At 39.8% G+C, this 24,661-nt stretch overlaps 1 protein-coding gene across 3 annotated transcripts in view; it reads left to right on the top strand.

The window, feature by feature from the left end:
- The window catches only part of DCHS2 (dachsous cadherin-related 2), a 236,933-nt gene that overhangs the window by 159,517 nt on the left and 52,755 nt on the right, over nucleotides 1-24,661 (top strand). For all 3 annotated transcript variants that reach the window (XM_043513268.1, XM_038400391.2, XM_043513269.1), the window contains exons 4-9: nucleotides 3,710-3,946; nucleotides 5,679-6,695; nucleotides 8,281-8,468; nucleotides 9,281-9,380; nucleotides 20,461-20,618; nucleotides 21,999-22,839. In XM_043513268.1, the coding sequence (XP_043369203.1) occupies nucleotides 3,710-3,946; nucleotides 5,679-6,695; nucleotides 8,281-8,468; nucleotides 9,281-9,380; nucleotides 20,461-20,618; nucleotides 21,999-22,839 (2,541 nt within the window). The remainder of the gene's footprint in view (nucleotides 1-3,709; nucleotides 3,947-5,678; nucleotides 6,696-8,280; nucleotides 8,469-9,280; nucleotides 9,381-20,460; nucleotides 20,619-21,998; nucleotides 22,840-24,661) is intronic.

Here is a 24,661-nt window from a genome sequence, read left to right as displayed (position 1 = left end):
TTTGCCCAGGCGCCCCTGACCTCATCGAGGTCGGTTAAAAGAGCACCTTGGACTATGTCGACTGCTGCCAAAAGGCAATAAACTGTTGCTGTGTAGCAATGCAGTACCACGTCTGCCAGCACCCAGGAGATATTCGGTGATGGTTAGCTGAGCAGGCTCCATGTTTGCCGTGGTATGGCGTCTGCACAGGTATCTCAAGAAAAAAGGCAGAAAATGATTGTCTGCTCTTGCTTTCACGGAGGGAGGGACGGAGGGAGGAAGGGATGGGGGAGTCTGACGATGTGTACCCAGAACCACCTGCGACAATGTTTTAGCCCCATCAGGCACTGGGATTTCTACCCAGAATTCAAATGGGCGGTGGAGACTGCGAGAACTGTGGGATAGCTACCCACAGTGCAACTCTCCGGAAGTCAACGGTTGCCTCGGTACTGTGGACACACTCCGCCGACTACATGCACTTATAGCATTTGTGTGGGGACACACACAATCGACTGTATAAAAACGTTTTCTACAAAACCAACTTCTATAAATTTGACCTAATTTGTAGTGTAGACAAGGCCTCATATTTAATCTCAATAAAAATGTCCTAAAAATCTTAAATTTGACTATCAATTTTCTTGTTCAAAATTGTACTTATTTAAGGACAGACAGGCAGAAATGGGTTTCCTTCTACCCATTGATCAGTCATTCTCAAAACATGAGAGGAAAAAGGAGGACACATAGTCTCATGAATAAACAGCACACTTTAGCTTCCTCCTAAGAATCTCAGAGTGATGGGGAAGAGAGAAAAATCAAAGTGCAGCTTCATATAGAAATTGGAGCAAGTGCTACCAAATCAGTATCCATGTAGCAGAAGTGAGACTGCCTTCTCCACAGCTGTAATATAATGGTCATGTTGGTGGAAAAGGAAGAAAGAGATTAAAAACCCAAAGAAGAAGGAGGAGCACAAAAGAGACAAGAGGAAGATGACGAGAAAGAGAGTTAGATTGGAGGAAAATAATTTTTAACCAAGTTATTTATCAAATAATGTATTATACATAGACTAAAGATAGGAATTTGTTTTTGGCTCTGTTGATGAGTGTTCATTGTAGTCAGACATCTTTTAAACAGCATAATCTGGATATTGATATGTACTAGGTTTATAGGTTTCCCCCTTGCCTGTGATATCTCTTGCTCCTAATGTAGACTTTTAAATTAACTGTGACAGAATAAAAATAAGAAAGATATTGAAGTAACGTAGAATGCCCCCAAAAAGGGAATAAGAGAAGAAACTCTAAAATGTCCCAAAATAAATAACTAAAATTGGCCAACTATCATTTAAACAGCCAGCGTCAAAGCAGGATACCATATGCATTTGGTATCTCCCATCCTTCATTCAATTATGTGTGAAAACAAATTCTCAGATGACTTTGGAGGAACTCTGTTGCTTGACTAAAAAGAGGTTGAATCTCATTTACACTACATTGCTCTGGCAGAATAAAGGGATTTTAAAGGGCCTTAGATGTAAATGAGAATCAGAGTTGAACTGAAATAGACTCGTGACTTTTTCTGAGTTTCATCAGTTATATTGAATACCACTAAAACCAATAATTAAGGCAGAATATGTACAGAATATGATGTATAACACGATATATTCATTTAAAACATTTTAAATATTAAAATCAGCTATCCATATCAACAGCACTAAAGCATTCTAAAACATAATTACTGTGCCATTATTCCATGTCTCAGATGGTCAAAGTCACTTGATATTTGGCCTTGTGCCTCACAATATACCTGTATGCAATTTATGATGCAGCAAACATGTCCTGATGTACTTTCTTGCTCTATTATACTATACTATAGAGTGCACTTCCCTGGATCTTTTGGTATTTCCATTCACTTCATGTACACTAAAGACCTCTGTGCACTTTAAGAGTTCATCAGTTTATTTTTGTTGTTGCTTCTTAATTCAGAAATCTTGACTGTTCTTGAAAAGGACAAGTGGCCAATATTAAATCTTATGGAAGAATTACAAGTATTGATTTTGGAGAATCACTCTAGTCCTATATGAATATCTTAGAGAGAGTTGTATTTAAATATAACCATTACTATTGCCTTTTACATTGGAAGTGGTGCTAAAGTTCAAGGTTGTTTCTGTAGTCATATGTAGACTATATGAGAATTAACAAAGGCATCATACATGTAATTATTCAATGTGACGGGGCAAGGACAGATGGCTATGGAAGAGTAGTGGGAGATAGATATATTAGCTCCAGGCTAAACAAATCTCTGGTACCAGGATAAGTGAAATGGCAGCTGCTCCAGGTCAATTAAGACATATGGGCCAATTAAGAACTTTCCAGAAGGCAGGGAGAAGGCTAGGTTGATTGGGACACCTGAAGCCAATCAGGGGCTGGCTGAAACTAGTTAAAAGCCTCCCAGTTAGTCAGGTGGGTGTGCATGTCAGGAGCTGTGGGAAGAAGTTGCGCGGTTGGAGAGGCTGAGTAGTACACACTATATCAGGCACAAGGAAGGAGGCCCTGAGGTAAGGGTGAAGTGGAGCTTGAGGAAGTAAGGGCTGCTGTGGGGGAAGTAGCCCAGGGAATTGTACATGTCATGTTTCTAAAAGGTCAGCCACCATAGCTGATACTATTAGGGTCCCTGGGCTGGAGCCCGGAGTAGAGGGTGGGCCCAGGCTCCCTCCCCCACCTTTGCCCCCGATTAATCACTGAGACTGGGAGAAAACAGAGACTGTGCAAGGAAGGATAACTTCTCCTCACCTCCCTTGCTGGCTTATGATGGAAATGGCTCGATAGACTGTGACCCTTATCTCTAGAGAAAGAAGGGTTACGTGGAGGGTCACAGTGAGCCTCTGAGGCTAGCGAAATCTGCCAGGAAACGCGGGACCCACGGAGGCAAGAACAGAGCTTTGTCAAATCAAGCAGTCAGAATAAAATATATTTAGAGATATTGATTCCATTCATCTGAGTTAAATGCTGAAAATGCATTTGTTTTGAAGAATGCTGCTCCCAAAGACAGCTGCTATGGACAAGGCATTGCATTGCCCTTTCAAAGAGTCAGAAATTATAGCAGTTATTTCTTTTGCTTTAAGCAAAAGAGTAAATTGGTAACGTTTTGCCAGTTCAACAGATCTCATAAATTGCTAGTCAAGGATGCCCTTCCCTTAAGCTATGATCAGCCAGTAAGTGATTGCTGTCATGATGTCCACCACAGGTCCCACAGACTTGTGATTTGTGGTTTTAACTTGTCTTTGTTTGGGAAGTTTTGTGAATAGACTGTCATTGTTGCCATTCTGAAGTGGAATGAACTTTCCTGTTAGTGAAGTGGAATTAATCTCTTACCATTAATAAAGTTATTTTTTCCCTAATTCACTTCCAGAGTTATTAGTGTTGTTATTGGTCAAACTCTGGTCTCCTTGATACTGCTGTAAGTTCAGAGTTACTCCATTGAAATCACTGAAGTTGTTCTGGATTTATGCCAGTGTAACTGAAAGCAGAATTTGGCATGTTTGCTTCAAATGCATCAACATTGCTATTTATGAAATCACAATAAGGGAATATGTAACAGTCTGCTTCCTGCCATATTTAAGTTCCACCCTTCTCCCACTTTTGGGGTGCACTCTGAGACTGTTTTGTGTTTTGCTAAAACTTGGTGTAGGATTCCATGAACTCAGTGTCTTCATTATTCATTTTTTCTGTATTTTCAGGAATTATTTACTTGATATCAACTCTCAGTCATTTGGATCATACCATGATGTTCTTGACTGTTTCTGCACGGGATGGAGGTGGCCTTACCTCTGTTGTTAATGCATCTGTCACAGTAAACATCCTCCAGACCACTTTGGCACCAGCTATATTTGAGAGGTCACGGTATACCTTTTCTGTTCCTGAAGATGTCCCTGAAGGCAGCCCTGTTGGAACTGTAAAAGCCAGGGAGCCTTTAAGTAAGTTGTCCACTTAGATTGCATTCAGACAGATTACAACACATTCTAATTGTAACTGGTACAGAAACATATGAAAACGATCTCTCTCTTTTAGCTCATCATTTTTTAAAATATGTCAAACATGCTCATAGGCTGGTGGACTCAATCATTCGCCTGTGGAAAATAATCAGCCGCACCGAGATCAGTTCATAGTCTTTGCCTCAGTGATCTGTGTATTGTCCAATACACGAAAAAGGAAATGTTGAGTGAGAACGCAAAATAATAGTCCTGTTTCTAACATAGTCTGTGGGACCCTTTGGCATCTTAGTAGTCAGGGCCTCCACCCAGCATAGATGAATTTGCAGAGCCTCTCACCCCCTCGTAGTCGTCCATTGTAGTTACAAGAGTGTTTTCCCAACTGTCTCCTGGAGGTTCCCTCTGAGAATTGAGACCCTCATTTATATCTCTGCCTGATAATCATCAGACCCAGTCACCTGATGTTGGCCAACTGGGTCAGATGATTCCCTGCACCTGCCTGCCAGGCTTCTCTCCACAACAGGAATAACCGGGCTGTAAAAAGAACAGTTCACCATTACAATACTATATACAAGAAGTATGCTTAAGTTTACAACTGGATCCCTTTTGTATACCTTTAGAACATAGATTCCCAAACTGTGGTCCATGGAGCACTGCTTGGTGGTCTGTGGTGAGCTTGTAGGTCACATGGGGTACTGCTTCCACCCTAATTGGTTCACACTGAAAAAGTTAACAAATCCCTGTATTAGAGCAATAGTAAGGTGCAACTCTTTGAGGGAATCTAGACAACTTGTTGCCTCAAAAAAAGTTTTCTCAAATTAAATGGCGAAATCCTGGTGATTTTATAATGTTTTTATAAATCTATTTTATTCTTTATTTTCTTAGAGGAAAAGGCTCAAATCCTGCTACATTCTTTATAGCTGCAGAAGACCCTAACTGGGCAACTCTGGTGTGGCTCTTCTGCAGATCATTGTGGATGCAGGATTTGGGAATCTCGCAAAAGGAATTCAAATAGCATGTTGGTGATGGAGTTCTACATATAAGGAAGCAGGGGCAAGGGCTTTGGATAGATTTGTGAGTACTTCAATCCACCGCCTTTCTCCCCCATGGAAGGACAGTGTATAGGCCGCAGGTGTCCTGCCAGGGAGTGGCACTGCTAATGTTCTATGGTCCTGTGGAAAAGGATGGGAAAGAATATTAAGCTGTAGTGGAATATTTAATGATCTTGGACGTAGTAAAAGTACACTTAGAGGAAAACTCAATGAAATGCAATTCTTTTAATGTATTGCCATGTATCTCAGTTCTGGCTCTAGTGAATCTCAGCTTATATTGAAATTGTTCTGTTACAAATGGCATAATTATCAGAGGTTTTCACTATATTTTATATAACGAGAAGAAAATGAGAGAGCAATGACATTTTCTCTATAAAGGTTTATCATACCCGGGAGGTGAAAATCAAACATCTCATAAATGGACAAAATAGATGCAGTCAAATGCAGCCTGTATTCATTTTATTGAAGGGCTCCAGGGACATGAGCAAGGAAACATAAAGAGCTCAGGAAAGAAAAACATCTGTAAAGGGGATTTCATTTTTTCAGCTGATTCTAACAACATTGCAGCATATTCTTCACAGATGTTCTTTAGTATATTGTATTAAGCACTCGTATTATCAGTTGCTTATTTTTTTTACATCGGTTGTTTTTGTTCCCACTTGTAGATACTTTAGAAGTGATCTCTTACAAAATTTCCTCTGGTGATCCTTATGGAAGATTCTCTATTGACCCTCAGTTTGGAATCATTCTCACCAAAAAGCAGCTGGACCATGAAACTCAGTCTCTCATTGTGCTTACTGTCCAGTCGCAGTTGGGCAGCTCCCCTGTCTACAGTAGCACCCAGGTCAATATATCTGTGATTGATGTTAATGACAATCCTCCAGTATTTCTTACAGAATCTGATAAGATAACTATATCTCATAGTACAGTACCTGGCACAGCTCTGTACATTGCTCATGCAGAAGATAAAGACAGTGGGCTAAATGGGGTAATCAAATACACTATTGCAAACAGGCAGTCAAATGCATTTTCCATTGATCCAAGCCTTGGGGTGGTATATCTCACCAGGACTCTGTTCACAGATAAGCAGCATGAATACGCTCTGCACATAACCGCTGAAGATTACGGAACTCCTCCACTGAGTTCTCTGATAATGCTGACAGTGATTGTTGAAGAGCAAAAGATGGGCACCACCTTGACTTTTGAAAACTTGGTGTATCAAGTGGAAGTCAGTGAGACTTCTTCACTGAATGCCAAAATTCTACAAGTACAAGCCCACACACAAGTTCCACAGCACACTGACTCACAGATGGTGTACTCCCTGGAGCCTAGCACAGATTCTGCTGCATTTGGAATTGACCCTGTCACTGGCTGGATTTATCTCCGGAAGTATCTGAACTATGAATTTACACAAATGTACAATTTTAGAGCCTTTGTCAGCAGCCCAGAGGACAGCTCAGGGCAAAATGCGAGTACATCAGTAACTGTTAATGTCCTGGATGAAAATGACAATTCCCCGATGTTCATGCGTGATCTTTATTTTTTTGAAGTTGAGGAAAGTCCAGTTCCCCGAGGTGTGGTTGGTACCATCACAGCAGTTGACAGAGACTCAGGAAGAAATGGACAGCTTTCCTATTTCCTCTTGTCTGATGGAAAGTTTTTCAAGATTAATTCCAACACAGGTAGCATGTTATGGGTTGTAATCTCCCCGTTATTGCTTTTAGAAAGAAGTCTTCCTCTAAAGGAATTAATGTAATGTGTTGTTTCAGAGTAGCAGCCGTGTTAGTCTGTATTTGCAAAAAGAAAAGGAGTACTTGTGGCACCTTAGCGACTAACAAATTTATTTGAGCATAAGCTTTCGTGAGCTACAGCTCACTTCAATGTGTGAAGTCCAGGAACTGTCATGTCTCTCTTGGGTGGGTGTACGCATAATTAATACGCATAATTCAGAGCCTCAAAAAGTTGGGATAGAATAATCAATGAAGAATAGGATAACCTAGAGGGTTTGTTTTTTCACTCTCAACTCAGTCATAGCTTTTCTTTGCTTACTCATTCATGAGTTTGTGTTTGACCTTAGAAAATTTGGGAGTATTAAATAATAGCTTCAATAAATCCTATGAAAAATTCCTAATTGTCTAGTGATCAAGTAAGGTTGAAAAGAAATGATCAGCGAGAAACAAGAATGAAAGGAATAGTGACATTTTAAAGGCAGCACATTTGTGAAAATCTTGAATAGTATATGTTAATACTGTGAATTGAAGATATCAGTAGTGTTGCAAAAAGAAAATTGTCTCAGAAAAGTTATGCACTGTAAAATGAATCCCAAAATGTTCTCAGTGATAATCATTATCTCCAGTATGTTTTAGCAGTGTAGAATAAAATACTGAAAGTCATGCAAAAGGGAAGCCTTTAAGAAACACAGGTAGTGTGGATATGCTGACTAGCAAGAGATTGCTTTTGCAAGACAGATCCGCAGTGTGAGATTCCACCACGTAAAATGGTGTATACCCAGGGGGTCAAAGGGTCCTTCTAGATACTTTGGAAATGTGACATCTCAAAATAAAACTACTGTTCCAAAGTAAAGTCTTGTATAATAAGCTTATGAAAGTTTAAAGGTAAACAGAGAGAGGGAGACAAGTAACAGAGAAGGTCTTAAAATGTATAATATAAGTCCATCTATCTGAAAAATGGGGATACTCAAAATCCTCAGATAAATGTGAGTGCAGTTGAGCAGCTGTCCAGAAGCTTGTATTAAATTTGACCACTGGGCTCTCCAGCCTCAGAGTGTGGTGAAGATTAGGTTTGCTGGTCATCAGAGAGAGTCTGTGCTGAGTTTCCTAACTCTGAAGCACAGTGAAGATAAGGTCAGCAGTTAAAGTCTGCACTTCAGCTTCTCCAATCTGGGATACAATGAAGAGAGGGTCAGATTTCTCCTTTAAAATAGCCAGCCTGCACAGTTGGCTAATGTTGTTTCATTGTGTGAGTTTCTGGGATCCAGAGTGCAGTGAAGAGTGTAGTATGACCCTGGGGTATATAAGTAAACTTTGATTAACTAGGTGTTTTTGTGGAATGAAGTTTAGTAAACTGGGATAATACTCTCTGTACTGTAGTAGGTATATCAAATGACGCAAGTGGTTGGTTTAAACTCTGCAGTATATGTTTCTATGAATTTTATACAGTCTATTAAGATTTCACTAATACAATGAATACACTAATTCAGTGCCTTTTTCCCCTTTTTTTAAATTTTTTTTCTGGGGGGTCCAACAGGTGAAATTATAAACTGGGTTGCATTAGACCACGAGCAGAAAACTCATCATCGATTGATCGTACTAGTAACTGACCACGGTGCTCCCCAGCGTAATGCCACAACAACTGCATATATCTTAGTTGCTGACCTCAATGATAATCAGCCTTACTTCCCTCAGATTCCATCTGGAAAAGAAGTAACCTTCAAGGTTTGTAGTAACTGTTTCAGTGATTTTCTAATCTGGTCAATCATAGTAGTACAGGATTTGTTTTGAGCACCATCTTATGGCAAAAAGCTTGAATTGTAAATGAGATTTCCTTCCAAAGCTCAGTTCACACACCAGTGTTGTGAAATACATGTGCTCTGAATGCTACATGAACATTATTAAATCAAGTGTATTCTCTCAGTAAGACATGTCTTTTATTCCATGTGAAAGTTACATTGCCTGTTTCCCCTAGCATGACCTAAATGAGCAGCATATTCAGATTCAGTTAACAGCCTGACATTTTAAGGTCAGTATCAAATAAACAACTTTTTAAATAAAATTACTTCTAATGTATTAGTTGCTTTTTTATTATGGTATTAAATATCATAGGGCAAATTTTGGGTAAGGCATTCAAGATTTGGCTTCATGTATCATATGGGCAATGTGAATGTATGAACAGTTGGACTTGAACTGTTTCAGGACTATTAGGAGCTGAAGATTGTTTTGGTATTTTCTTTAAATTTGCATCTCATGTTTTACTTATGCTTTCAGAAACAGAAGATATTAATGATTTCTGTAGAGAAAAGACATGCGGACAAATGAACTTTATTGGAGATTTGCTAGAAATGTATTAATTTAGCAGTATCTCTGAAATGTAGCTTATTTTCATTGACGTAGCCATTTCTAGAATGGAAAGTGCTCCTACTATATAAGTACTGAAGTTAACTGTTTTGTGGTGTATAAATTCAATTATGATGCATCAATATCCTTTATAATATGTAAAGTACTCGTGTAAACACATTGTTTGATGGCAGGTTTTGGAAGGACAGCCAGAAGGCACACTTGTCACTACTGTGTTTGCAAAGGACCTTGATTTTGGAAACAATGGTGTAGTTTTATATTCAATATTGTCAGGTAAGAATTTATAATTATTGTGCCCAATAGGAAGTGTATTAAAATAATGATGGGTCTAAGGGAGCCACTAAACATACAGAGTCTGGTTCCTGTTTACACTGAGGCTCAATTAGATAACTCTGGCAATGAAAAGGGGCCTTGAAGTGAGACTTTGTTTACAGCCACTTTTGAGCTCCCTTTACACTGCCATAGCAGAGGCCTCCGTGTAGGTAGTAATCAGGGTACCATATGACAAATAGATCATACCAAAATAATTGCGGAGGCATGAGCAGCTAGCTTCCTTCCCATCACCCTCTGCCTCTTCACAGGGGTTTACTTGCTCCTATGACAAGTCACAGAATCTTCAGTTAAAAACAGCAGCTTTCCCAAGAGTAGGACCATAATAATTCAACAGCATATACAGTACAGAATTTGTCATTATGAGCAACTGTTTAACATCTCAATGGAAAAATGATCTCCTGTTTCCCATGACCAACTGAAAATCTTCCTGCTATAGGAACAGTTCATGACAATCTGAGACAGGCATCATAAGAACATAAGAGCGGCCATACTGGATCAGACCAAAGGTCCATCTAGCCCAGTAGCCTGTCTTCCTACAACGGTCAATGCCAGGTGCCCCAAAGGAAATTAATAGAACAGGTATCATCAAATGATCCATCCCCTGTCACCATTCTCAGCTCCTGGCAATCAGAGGCTAGGGATACCATCCCTGCCCATCCTGATGAATAGCCATTGATGAACCTATCCTCTATGAACTTATCTAGTTCTTTTTTGAACCCTGTTATAGACTTGGTCTTTACAACATCCTCTGGCAAAGAGTTCCACAGATCGACTGTGCATTGTGTGAAAAAATACTTCCTTTTATTTGTTTTAAACCTGTTGCGTATTAATTTCATTTGGTGACCCCCTAGTTCTTGTGTTATGAGAAGGAGTAAATAATACTTCCTTATTTACTTTCTCCACACCAGTCATGATTTTGTAGACCTCTATCATATCCCCCCTTAATGGTCTCTTTTCCAGACTGAAAAGTCCCAGTCTTATTAATCTCTCCTCATACAGAAGCCGTTCCATACTCCCTAGTCATTTTTGTTGCCCTTTTCTGAACCTTTTCCAATTCCAGTATATCTTTTTTGAGATGGGGTGACCATGTCTGCATGCAGTATTCAAGATGTGGGTGTACCATGGATTTATTATCAAAAGATAATCTGAGCAAACAATAAGGCTTGTGTTTTTTAGCTCAGTTTTTACCCTTTGTTTGGCAATATGTTTGTCTGATACTGTTTGGCAACATAAAAATCCCCCAGAACTCCTACACATAGGAAATGGAATAGGCCTTAGGACCTGATTCTGATTCCAGTGAAATCAATGACAAAGATCTCCTAGACTTCAACAGGAGAAAGATTGAGCCATTAGTGCTAATCAGAGATAGAGATGTGTTCTTGTCTGTCTGTGTCATACATAAAATAAGAAGAGACCATCTAAACAATGAGAAAAACACGGCAGTTCCCTTGGCTATACCACATTATTTGTTCAAGACTGCAAAACCTTATTATTTGTAAAAGACTGTTAAGAATAAAACTTTATTTCTGAAAAACAGTCAGTAAGGCGTTCACATCAGAATGCCGTAACGTTATTTTTTATACCCTGCTTTATTTCACAGGATTAATGGAGTCAATGTCTTTCATGCTTAATATTTTAAATCTGTAATAACTGACACATAAAACAAACCATTTGATTGAATACAGGCTATGCAAGAAAACTGCTCTGATGTTTCCATCTGAGTTCTACAGTTTCTCATCTGTCATCTTTGCCTAACTAGAGCTCAAACCCATGCCTCAGTCAGTTTAGACTTGTCAATTTTATTTTTCACTTCAGAGTAAAGAACCAAAACTAAAGTATCATAAAACTAAATTACAACTCTTAAGGAGAAAGGGAGGCAGTAATACCTTCATGGCAAGGCAGAGGTTACTTATTATTTTGAGCTATATTCCCCAGTATTTTCATGCACTATACTTGCCATTGTAGGAGGAAAACACCCTAACCTCCATAAGGGCCCAGATGTTAAATCTGCTCTCTCCCACCAACAGACACTTTTTAAAATTAAATTTTTACAGCTGGATTGAAAATATTTCAGTTGTAATGTATTTGTGTAATAAGAATCAACAGTTTTTATTAATCTGAAGGTTGGTTTTTATTGCATCTGTTTCTCTGAAATAATACATTTTTTCTATTATGCAAAAATTACAAGGTGATAAGAACCCAGATATACTCCTAAAAATATAGATCCAGATCGCCACCTCCTGGTGAGAGGACCAAAAGGAACTGAAAACTCCTCTGTGTTGAACTATAGGGTTGTCAAGAAATTGTTCCCTCTAGTGCGAGTAGAGAGTTAGAGGGCTGCAGAGCAGGTGGCAGTCAGAGCCTCCCAACCTGTGGACCAAGTCTGACAAAGTAAAGGCCAGTCTGTATAGATGGCTGTCGCTCTGCATAGTCCCACCTTCCTTTCAGTATCACAGAGGTTTCCCCCATTGGCTACACAGAGAAGCCTTGGAGAGAACTCAGTAGGAATGCAAATTATTAAAATGGTTACTACCCCAAAATTTAACTGTTTTTGGTATGTTACTGCTACAAATGTCAAAAGGTTAAATATGTTATACTCTGATTAAAAACCTTATTTGGTCAAATAAAGTAAACTCAAAAAAATCCAGATCCCCCCTCAACTGTGAAATTAGATATTTTGTCAGTGATCAAATCTAGAGGCATCTGACCTTCTCCGATAATACATTTGTATTGCCTGGCTAATGGCATTTCATGTCTAGATCTTTTATTTCACAATGGAATATGGCTTAATATTTAAAAAATAAGAAATCAAGAATTTAGTTTTGAGATATTGTTCAGAAGATAATCCAGTACTAAAACATAATAAAGAAGTATAGTCTATATTAATTACTATAAGGACTACTGTAAAAAACAGGAATCAGTTTGGGATCTGCATGCAAATCCCAATGTTCTTTTCAACAATTAAGGGACTGTCCCAGGATCAAGAGTTATGAATATCAATGTCCACAGTGCAGCTTTCAAGTTCTACAGGGATGCTAATCACTGAATAATGTTTAGTGTTCTTAAGATCCTTAAGGAAATTCCCAGCTAAAAACAGATTAACTTGTGTAAAGAAGTTAATCATAAATGTGCACCTTTATTTAAGGGAGGAAAACCTTTAAGAGATCATTGTAGTTTACTCAAAATGTTAGCTTTTAAAAGTAAATGTTTCACTTTAAAACAAAAAATAAATCAAAACAAAACACCTATAAATGCTAAAATCTACAGATGTGCATGATCATCCAATCATAGTTCTGCTCCTATGTCATCGCTGATAGAATAACTGGTAATCTGCACAGTCATAGCCTTGAAAACTTCTATCTTTATGGCATCAGTAACTGAAAATTGATCTATTTGGACTTAGTTTACTCTTGTTAATTATACAGTAGCATTTCCAAAAAGCGCACCTGTCTTTACATTTCCATTGCTTCATAAAATACACCTGTCATCTTTAAGACCACGCGATAGCACTGGAAAAATACAGCCTTTTACAACTCTTTGCCTAAAGCAATTCCATTCAAAACAATTCCATAAAAACATCCAAGATATGAAATTTAGGAGTGTTGTCATATTGTGAGATTTAGGATAGGTATGCGGTTACCACAACTATAGGAGTTTACATGCCAGGGACATGCAGAGTGACAAAGGTCACAGCTGTCTGCCAAGTCAAAAGCTTGCTCTTTAGGGGAAGGAGGAGCCCAGACCTTAATAGAGATGGGATTCACAAACTTCATGTTCCTTGTGCTATCCATACTATTGGAGGGCCATGCTAGTGACTCCCTCTCACCCAGTGAAGACAAGACCCTTGCCTTCCTTCAGCATAGTGAATTGAAGTTGGCAAAAGTTCTTGAATTACTTACCCTCTCCAATGATCAGGTTTCAAAATAAGTGGAAACTTAAATGGGGCTTTATATAGAATACAGTTCCTCTAGAAATCACAGAGGAAAATAATTAAGATAATGTCATTTGCATATTGAGGTCACTTATATTTGAGAAAGATTTAGTGTCCTCCTGTGATTAGTCCTAATGATAGTTCTGTTTTCAGAAACAAATTGTGACAGCTTTGGAATTCAGGGCTTGAAAACCAGTTGAGACATCTAAATGAATTACACAGCACCCTGAATGCCTGTGTTCTAATGGCTGGAGGAACAGTTCTGTTACAATTCATGGTCGGATACCTCAAGCACTTCTACCTCCTCTTTATCCAGATTTGCAGTATGTGCTGCTTTGTGTGGGAAAGAGCTAAGGAGCTTTGTGAGCATTGGAGAATAGCAGATAAATGAGAGAGCGAGCAGAACAGCGAGTGGATTGGGCAGCAAAGGGGTGGGAAGCACAGTGGAATAGAATACCAGGGCACCAGCAGGGAACTGGCCAGGAGGGGAGCACTGGGCGAGTAGGGACCCAACCACCCTAGGTGGCTAGGGCTTTCTTCTTTCCCCACTTCTTCCTCTTTCCTCAGTTTCTTTATTTTCCCGCGTTTCCCTTGTTCTCCCCTCTCCTTTATTAACAGGGCATATTGAGATGCATTGACTCAGCTGCAGTTGCCAGATGTGTACTGCCTGTGGAGCACCAACTCAGGCAAATGCAGGGAGTATGCACTCAAACTAACAGCAGGAATTGCAATTCTAGAATAACTCCCAGTGTGGACACTGTATTCCAGAATAAAAATCACTTTATTCTGAATTAATATTAGTGTGCTCACAATTCACCACAATTGTTTATTCCTCAATAGCTATTCTGATCAATTTCCCTGTGTAGAAGGGCCAAGTATCTAAATGTTATATGATTGTATTCCTTTTAACTGAAGGGAGGGGGTGTTGGTTACAAGGGGTGTGGCTGCTCAGCTATTTTTGGCTCTTGGTGAGTAGGCTTATTTCTCAGGCTAGTGAGTGTTGGGTACGTTTTTTCAAGTCCCGATTACATTGATGCATCAGGGTAGTAGAGAGCACAGGGAATTTTTTCCTTTCTCTCACGCACCCACTTCAAAGGTATCCAGAACACTGGTGTTTTTGTTCCTCAGGCATTCATGAGAGAGGTAGGCTAGTGTGACCTGAGGCACTGTGCCCCCAAAAGTGGGTGTGGCTGGGAAAGCAGGTCCTCTTCTTCCCCTTCAACTTTAGAGCTAATGCTGGGGGCATTATATGCTGCAGGAGTATATTAGTTGCTGAGCACATTCTCCCTGCACAAAGGCAGGCGTTTTACAAGACGGAGTACTCCATAGACAGCATTTGATTGGCAACTGCTGCTGAGACAGTGCACCTCCACAGCCACTTTTAATGCAGTTGTGGCTATAAAAGCCGCACTGTTAAATTGGATTAATGTTACTTCTGTTTAAATTGGGTGTTCTGAATTTTATATATCTCTATGAAATGTTGCACATAGAATTAGTTCAGTGTTGCATATTAACATTAGATAAATGACCATGACAATTACTTCATGTATGTTGTAAATTTAATTGTTTGCATTATGTGTGTTGTGCATATATATTTACATTATATATATTTGTTTTTGTACAGAGGTAACCCTTAAAATCTCTGGTTTAGATAACATCTCCTTGGTGTTTCCTTATTCTGCCTCTTATTTATGGAATCCTGAAACAATACCAAAACTATGTTAAGTAAATCAAAAGTGTGAAGTTTTAAAGTATGGTCTAGATGTGTATTTTTGTCTTTTGTTATCCTGATTTTATAATTTACTAAATCAATGAAGAATATTTTTTTAAATTCAGCTAATTGGAAACCACCTTCATAAAATTGAAAAGGTTTGACTTAGAATTGTGCAGTGGATGATAGTTCTGTTTTGTTAAGGATTTTGAGATTTCAAAATTTGGCTTCATTCCACATCTAAGTGAAACTTGAAAATTTTAAAATTTTCTGAAAAAAAATTGCTCCCAAATTTGTTTTGGATCAATCACAACATTTTTATGTACAAAAATGAACCATTTTGTTTAGATTTTGACTTTTTATTGTATATTATATTACAATACATAATATAATACTAAATAAAAAATTCTAAACAAAAAATCATTTCAAAATGAGGATTTTTTCTAAACTATTTTTTTCTAAAGAATTTCATGCAGCATTTTGTTTTCAGTGGAATTGCATTCTCTGATAGAAAACGGCTCCATCTAAGTTTTTCCAACCAGTTCTAGTTTTACTTTGCTTTATTCAAAAACCTTGCTTTTGACTGGTTGCTTATTTTTCTTTCTCTTATCAAGTAAGTAAGGTTCACTCCTCCTGTAGTTTTATTGACTGACACCAATCTTAGATTGTACTTCACACCATAGCTGCACACCATCTGTACAGCATTACTTGAAAGAAAAAAACAAATCTGATTCTGAGAGCTGCTGAGCACTTTCGACTACCATTGAAGTCAGTGAGAATACTCGTAGGAGCTCACTCATGCTGTAACTACTTTACTTGGGGGTGTTCTTTGTTTTTTAATGTAAGCTTCGTTTTGTTAGAACATAAAGGATATTGTTTTCATGCACATTTATTTATTATTTGTTTCAATTCTCTTTAATTTTCATTGTCAATTACTTTAAAATACATAATTTCTAGCAAGTTATAAACATATGCTTATAGTTTGTTTTTTTAGTTCTATTTTTTCTGTCTTCTTCAACTTTCTCTTCCACCTGAATTTTCTGACATAAAATGTTACTTGGAATAATGGAGGGTAGCTGTGCATGCTGTGACATATGCTATTAAGGCCTTAAACGCTAGCCTTACCAAGGGTTAGATATGAAAACAGTTCTAAAGCAGCATTAATTTTCTGAAAATCAAGGGGAAAAGTGCAGAATGCAATATTGTTCCATTAAATGTATTTGCTTGTTCACTTTTTGTCCCTTTGGCTGGTAATTTCCCAGGTATATTGCACAATAAAAAGCAAAAATCAAACCAAAAGGGGGTTAATTGAGGCATTAGAAATGTATATCGCTCTAAAATAACCTTTAAAAACAATGGAAAAATCTCCTACAGATTGACAATCAAAGCCATGTTTTCACAATAGTCTCTTAAATTGCATATTCAAAGTATCCAGAACCAAATATTTTGCAGACACAGTTGGGGTAAGGTAATTGAATGCATAAAAGGCCATTTGTGTGTGCATCTATCTAATTTGCATATGCAGATTTGGGGAACAAACAGCTCAGGTTCTCTGTGGAAATTTAGCTTTTTATGGATATTTTGTGTACTACATCTGTTTTTGATTTGTTTTTACCACAGTAGCTTATTAGAATGTGCTCACTGCAGTTGTATGACATGGGTCCTTGGCCAGAAGAAAAGGGGCTGTTGCCCCTTTAAGGGCTCCCTGTGCAACTGGTAGAAGAGAGGGAAGGGATATACTGGGCTGGAGTAGGTAGGAGCAGGAGGTGGCTGGCCCAGGTCAGGGGAGGCACTGCCCTTCCAGCTGACTGAATGAGGGGGGCTTATTTATACCCCATGTAGCCCCCCCGAAATCCTCTTTCACCTGGTTTAGGTTGGTAGCATCCACCCTCCCACCCATGAAATCTGAAAAAGGCCTGGGTTCCTTCATGATGTGCTGTGGGCACTATGCTAGTCACCCCTTTTTCCTTGTGGGCTGAGAAGGAATTTTTCCCTCACTGCCAGGTTGGCTGAGCAGGGATGTGGGGTGGGGTTTGCCTTCCCCACAGTGGGTTTGGGACCCAGTAAGTGGGACGGGAGTCTAAGCTATAATATTGCAACTTAGTGCCTAAAACTTGTGCCAGATTTCCAATGCAGATACTCATTGTGGAAGGGATATGGTTATTGGATTAAATGGATTGGAAAAGGATTTAAAGGAAAGTATCCTTTAATGGAGCTGAGGAAGTGCAGGTTGGGCCTTCTGTTTCAGATACAGCGGGGAGCTGAACCCCGTCCTTTTATAGCCCCCTTAACCCGCATGTGAGGGGAAGACAGCAGTGTCCCAGCAATGGGATGGCTGGGCCCAGGTTGGGGGTTATGTGGACATTTTTAAGGAAATGATGATGACCTGCACTGTGCAATGTATTTTTAGGTATTCCCAGATATTTTAAGTGACTAAAGTTGCAGCCTAATTAAACCACATCCTTTGTCTTCTGGCTGGGTGACAGCAGCTATTATGACAGGTTTCAGAGTAGCAGCCATGTTAGTCTGTAGTCACAAAAAAGAAAAGGAGTACTTGTGGCACCTTAGAGACTAACAAATTTATTAGAGCATAAGCTTTCGTGAGCTACAGCTCACTTCATGGGATGCATTTGGTAGAAAAAACAGAGGGGAGATTTATATACACATACAGAGAACATGAAACAATGGGTTTATCATACACACTGTAAGGAGAGTGATCACTTAAGATAAGCCATCACCAGCAGCGGGGGGGAGGGGGAGGGAAGGAGGAAAACCTTTCATGGTGACAAGCAGGTAGGCTATTTCCAGCAGTTAACAAGAATATCTGAGGAACAGTGGGGAGTGGGGTGGGGGGGAGAAATACCATGGGGAAATAGTTTTACTTTGTGTAATGACTCATCCATTCCCAGTCTCTATTCAAGCCTAAGTTAATTGTATCCAGTTTGCAAATTAATTCCAATTCAGCAGTCTCTCGTTGGAGTCTGTTTTTGAAGCTTTTTTGTTGAAGGATAGCCACTCTTAGGTCTGTGATCGAGTGACCAGAGAGATTGAAGTGTTCTCCAACTGGTTTTTGAATGTTATAATTCTTGACGTCTGATTTGTGTCCATTCATTCTTTTACGTAGAGACTGTCCAGTTTGGCCAATGTACATGGCAGAGGGGCATTGCTGGCACATGATGCCATATATCACATTGGTAGATGCGCAAGTGAACGAGCCTCTGATAGTGTGGCTGATGTGATTAGGCCCTATGATGGTGTCCCCTGAATAGATATGTGGACAGAATTGGCAATGGGCTTTGTTGCAAGGATAGGTTCCTGGGTTAGTGGTTCTGTTGTGTGGTGTGTGGTTGCTGGTGAGTATTTGCTTCAAATTGGGGGGCTGTCTGTAAGCAAGGACTGGCCTGTCTCCCAAGATCTGTGAGAGTGATGGGTCGTCCTTCAGGATAGGTTGTAAATCCTTGATGATGCGTTGGAGAGGTTTTAGTTGGGGGCTGAAGGTGATGGCTAGTGGCGTTCTGTTATTTTCTTTGTTGGGCCTGTCCTGTAGTAGGCGACTTCTGGGTACTCTTCTGGCTCTGTCAATCTGTTTCTTCACCTCAGCAGGTGGGTATTGTAGTTGTAGAAATGCATGATAGAGATCTTGTAGGTGTTTGTCTCTGTCTGAGGGGTTGGAGCAAATACGGTTATATCGTAGAGCTTGGCTGTAGACAATGGATCGTGTGGTATGATCTGGATGAAAGCTAGAGGCATGTAGGTAGGAATAGCGGTCAGTAGGTTTCCGATATAGGGTGGTGTTTATGTGACCATCGCTTATTAGCACCGTAGTGTCCAGGAAGTGGATCTCTTGTGTGGACTGGTCCAGGCTGAGGTTGATGGTGGGATGGAAATTGTTGAAATCCTCGTGGAATTCCTCAAGGGCTTCTTTTCCATGGGTCCAGATGATGAAGATGTCATCAATGTAGCGCAAGTAGAGTAGGGGCATTAGGGGACGAGAGCTGAGGAAGCGTTGTTCTAAGTCAGCCATAAAAATGTTGGCATACTGTGGGGCCATGCGGGTACCCATCGCAGTGCTGCTGATTTGAAGGTATACATTGTCCCCAAATGTGAAATAGTTATGGGTGAGGACAAAGTTCAGCCACCAGGTTAGCCGTGACAGTATCGGGGATACTGTTCCTGACGGCTTGTAGTCCATCTTTGTGTGGAATGTTGGTGTAGAGGGCTTCTACATCCATAGTGGCTAGGATGGTGTTTTTAGGAAGATCACCAATGGACTATAGTTTCCTCAGGAAGTCAGTGGTGTCTCGAAGATAGCTGGGAGGGCTGGTAACGTAGGGCCTGAGGAGGGAGTCTACATTATGTACCTAGCAGCTATTATGTTATGCAATTATATTTGACACACAAGTACACCTTATTAAATATACTCTATACACAATATTTTAAGGGGGAATTTTTTATAAAAAATAAATTAGAATTTAAAAATTTTTTTTTGCACATTCTAGTAAAATTGGGGAGGAAATCTGCTATTTCGTTCTAGGAATTTCATTATTTCAAGTGGGAGAGAGAAGGCATAAATAGTGTGATGTAGCAATACTCTTGTTAGTTAACATTTTCTTGCTAGTCTAGAATAAATACTAATATGAAGTGGCTACTAGTGATAATTTAAATGAGAATGTACTGGTTATTGGCCGTGTGGCCACTCTTTGTATAAACTATAAAAGGGTAGTTTCTTATTATCCTATTTTGTTCTAGGGCAAATATGCTTAGGATTTTAACTCCCTTAGAGTACATGCAAAGTGTATTGTTCCTATTCAAAGCAAATACAAGGCTATTTACACTGCCCTAGGCGAAGGTCAGACTTTGAGAGTCACATTTCTGTTCCTGCTTCCTCCTTGCTTCATGTGGGAAGTAAGTCAGCCATATACCTGTCTCAGTTTACTTCCCCCTCCAGGACAATTCAGCTGCTAAGGCTCCACCCACTCTCTGCTTATGCCTATCCACTCCCTCTCCACTTTCCCTCTTGTGTTAGTAGCAGCCCTATGGGAGCTGATATCCCCCTTCTGCACAATCCAGTAATGTAGGTAGCCTGGTCATGGAAATAAGCGGGTGCCTTATACCTTGTAATCTCCATGAATTGGCACTGTGTGATTGAGCTCACAGCAGATCATCCTAATTATGATCTTGATCCTCAGAGGTGTGGAGCCCTCACAACTCCCATAGAAGTAAATGGGACTTGCAGATTCTCTTACCTCAGGGACATGCTCTGTATTGTTAATTACAAAGCACAGTAATATGTGATCATGGAAGGTGTGTCTTTGGGGAAGTAATATTGTATCTTCAACATTTATATTAGCAATAATTAATTTCTTTTTTTGCTGTAGAAGATAGTTTCGCTCACTTTCAGATTGATGCCAACAGTGGTGAGTTAAGAACAACTGAAGCTCTTTCATATAATTGGAGACCTAACTACAGAATACTGGTCACTGCAAGTGACCAAGGAATGCCTCCTCTTCAAGGACATGTAGTTGTTAACATTCAGGTACCTGTTTGTTTAGCACGGATTGGAAAACTGGTACTGTATTTTCAGTTTATTTTTTTAAACCTTTTAGAAACCCAAAGGATGAAGATGTTGAAAGTAAAATGTATATATTTTGATATAAAGAGCACATCTTCTCATCAGAATTCTCGGTACTCTAGCTATTGTTCTACTGAACCAGGAAATTAGAGCATTTTGCCTAATTTTGAAACCATTGCATTATTACAAGTTCAGAAGTTTGACATGCAATTTACAATGTTTATGTCCTTTTAGGAAGAGATTGTGATCATAAGAGAAGAGAGGGAAAATATCTAATAAAAAGTTAAAAATGGAGCAGAGAGTAGACAAAGTAAAAAGCCATTACAGAGAGACTGAAAATAGAGAAATTCTGAAGACAAAATATTTAAAATACATGCAGTTTCCCCACTATTACCATGCCTCTTCTCTGCCTGCCCGCACCCTTCATGCTGATCTATATGGAGCTGTCAGAGAGATCAGCTCTGCCATGCGTGGCGAGTGTTAAATTTACTTTCGTGCCCTCTCTGTAGCCACCCACCCTCTGTCCATCAGAACCACGGTAGATCTGCTTTGTCAGGGGTCTTCTATAATCCCTTAATTATAGGTTGAATGTCACTCAGAATATTGTTAGTGTATCACCAGTAGGAAGGTTAATTTTTGGAATATGCTAAACACTTCTCAATCATGAGACTGATGCAGCTCAACTATTGAAGAGTTTCTCCCATTCTGAGATCATTTCAATGATCTGTGGTGAAGGAAATTCTTGGACAATTTAACTAATCCTCAACAAAATCAATTGCTATTCATATTTGGCAAACTAAATTGTGGATGGTGATTTCTGTGAAACACCACATCCCTGCCACAGGAGGGAAGGCTGCTCAATAGTAAAGCTGGGTGAGAAGCAGTTTTTCCATCCCATTAGAATTTGAGACTTTGAAAAATGTTCCCATCTCAGCTCTATTGAGGAGCTCTGCTGCGGGAAGAGAGCAGTGGGGATGGAGCCTCTTTGTGGAGCTCATAAGATTCAGGGAGGGGAGATTACCTCTTGTTCCCTACTCTGCTCCAACCTTGAGTGCCAAGGTGCTTAGAAGGATAAATCTAGGTAGTGACTTGTTGGAGGATTTTCTAAGGTTGATTTTTAACTTTTGTTAAATTGCAGGGGAGGAAGAGGGATTAAAGCTTTTCCCTGTGTTACAAGTATATAGTTGTGGGGTCTGTTCTGTCCTTGATGTCTGTTAATGGGAATTATGCATGAACAAGCTACAAATGACTAGAACCTCTTAATTAGTAAAGAAAAATAATATTGCAAAAAATTCCAATACTAGCAATGGAAAAAATATTGCTGTCTTTGTGCTTTTGTTTCAGGTAATCCCATTTTCTAAAGAGAGATCTGTCTTTTCTCAAGATATCAGGCACTTTGTCATACCTGAGAATTTTAAGCCTGCACAAATATTGAGCTCGGTGAAGTTGCCTGGTCATTATCTGCAAACCAACAGAAAACTGCATTTTAGTGTATCTGAAGAAGAGGGTGATGCTCATTTTGAAATAGATAGTTCAACAGGGGATCTGTTTCTTTCCAAGGAACTTGACTATGAAACAACTTCTCACTTCCTTCTGAGAGTTGTCATGAAGGATTATAATAAGAATCCTCCACAGAACTACACTGTTTTCCTCAGTATTGATGTAGAAGATCAAAATGACCACTCCCCTTATTTCCAGGATAACTTCATAGTGATTGGCATAGAGGAGAATGTACCTGTTGGCACTCTGGTGTACACATTCAATGCAAAAGACGGAGATGGCAGTTTTCTGAACAGCAGAGTACAGTATTCCATAGAAACGAGTAACTCTGGTGAAAATCCATTTCTCATCCACCCTTTATATGGCACCTTGATCACAGCATTTCCATTAGACAGAGAGGTCACTCACTCTGTTGTCCTGACAGTGTCTGCATCAGATCAGGCAATAAACTTGACAGAGCGCAGACTTGGTTCCCTGACAGCAAAAATTGTCATTTTAGACATTAATGACAACAGTCCCAGTTTTGTTTCTTCCTCTCTTTCCTATGTCATGGAGAATGCAGAGGTAGGCTCTCTGGTGCATCATGTAATTGCAGAGGATCCAGATGAAGGAAGGAATGGACAAGTTACATATCACATTCTTTCAGGCAATGAAAATGAAGCATTTCTGTTAGATAAAACCACAGGTACTGTATATTCTATATAGATTCTTATGCTATGCTCATCACCATAATATCTGCCCACCTTCCAAGAGTGCATTAATCAGTGTTACTAACATCTGTCACAGTTTTGGTTTTTTTCAACCTCAAGCTAAGGGAAGAAGTGTGTTCATTGGAGTGTTTTGTTTTCGATGTGTTTTACACACACACACACACACACACACACACACACACAAACAGCTTTATATTAGAGAATACAAGGTAAAAGAAGGACACCTTGTACTTACAGAGGAAGATGGTGATATAATGATCCTTAATTCCTGATGGAGTTCATTCACCACTCTCACACTCTTTTCCCCCAGGAAAGTTCTGTCTCCCGACAAGATCTGTAACACTAATGCCATATCCATTTCAAACATTAATCCAATTTTTCCCTTTTTATAAGTGGTGTGCAGTTGTACGTCTTTTTCAGGATATAGTTGTTACCACTTATTTTTGGTTTATACTCTCATTGCCAATCTTCTCTGTGATTGCAGGCCCATGTATGTTAACTGTTTGTGGGACTCCCATAGCTTTGGGACAAATTTCTGGAACAAGAAAAAAGTTTCTCTCACACTGTTCTTTTACTACCATGGACACATAAATATTTTTTAAATGATGAAAAAGAACCCTGTCAGGTGTAAAATAAACATCACATTAGTAAGGGCTTGTCTACACAAACTTTAGTTTGTGGCTGGCTGGGGTATGACTACCCGGCCTGCTGTGGTCTAACTGTGTGACCTTGCGGACGCGCATTAACAATTCACTAAAATGCTTTGGTTTAGTTCTTTTGGAAACAACTAGATCAAAGCATATTAATGAACTGTTAATGCACATCAGCAGGGTGCACGTGGACAGTGACAGTATAGCAGGCTAGTGTGAGGAAGATTTCCCCACCATCTGACTGTGAACTAATTGGTTGTGAGGACAAACCCTTAGTTCCAATCAATTACACCAGTGCAACTCCATTGGAAGCCCGATAGGGTACTTCTACACAGGGATAAAAGACCTGCAGTATCGCTGGACTGGCCTGGGTCAGCTGACTCGGGCTTGTGAGGTTTGGGCTGCGGGGCTAAAAATCACTGTGTAGACATTTAGGCTTGGACTGGAGCCTGAGCTTTGGGACCCTGCAAGGGTGAAGGGTCCCAGAACTTCAGTTTCAGCCCAAGCCTGAATGTCTACACTGATTTTTTTCAGCCGTGGAGCCTGAGCCCCATAAACCCGAGTGAGCTGACCTAGGCTAGCCGCAGGTTTTTTATCACTGTGTAGACATGAATGAAATGTGCTAATGCAGTGGTTCTCAACCAGGGGTCCCCTGGGGGGCCGTGAGCAGGTTTCAGGGGGTCTGCCAAGTATGGCTAGCATTACATTCACGGCAGAAAGCCGAAATCCTACCACACGGGACTGCAGCCCAAGGCACCAAGCCCCACCACCTGGGGCTGAAGCCAAGCCTGAGCAACTTAGCTTCATGTGGCTCTGGGCAATTGCCATGCTTGCTGCCCCCTAACATCAGCCCTGGCTTTTATATACAGAAAAACAATTGTGGCACAGGTAGATGGTAGAGTTTTTATAGTATGGAGGGATCTCAGAAAGAAAAAGGTTGAGAACCCCTGTGCTAAAGTCTTTAGCACAGAATTAAGAAAGCAGTGGGGTTACATGTATGTCACTGAAGGCGTAATTTGTCTAGTAGAATCTTTATCATGTGGTGATGATACAAGGAAAAAACAGCCTGACTCACATATGAAGCCCAAGGCTGAGTTTGCAGGGCTGCCAAGAGGGCGCTGTGATATCACAGTGTTTTAGAGTAGAT

Source organism: Dermochelys coriacea, chromosome 4 (genome assembly GCF_009764565.3).
Source record: "Dermochelys coriacea isolate rDerCor1 chromosome 4, rDerCor1.pri.v4, whole genome shotgun sequence".
Classification (NCBI taxonomy): domain Eukaryota; kingdom Metazoa; phylum Chordata; order Testudines; family Dermochelyidae; genus Dermochelys; species Dermochelys coriacea.
The sequence above is the reverse complement of the archived record's forward strand: the minus strand, read 5'-3'. Positions and strand labels throughout refer to the sequence as shown.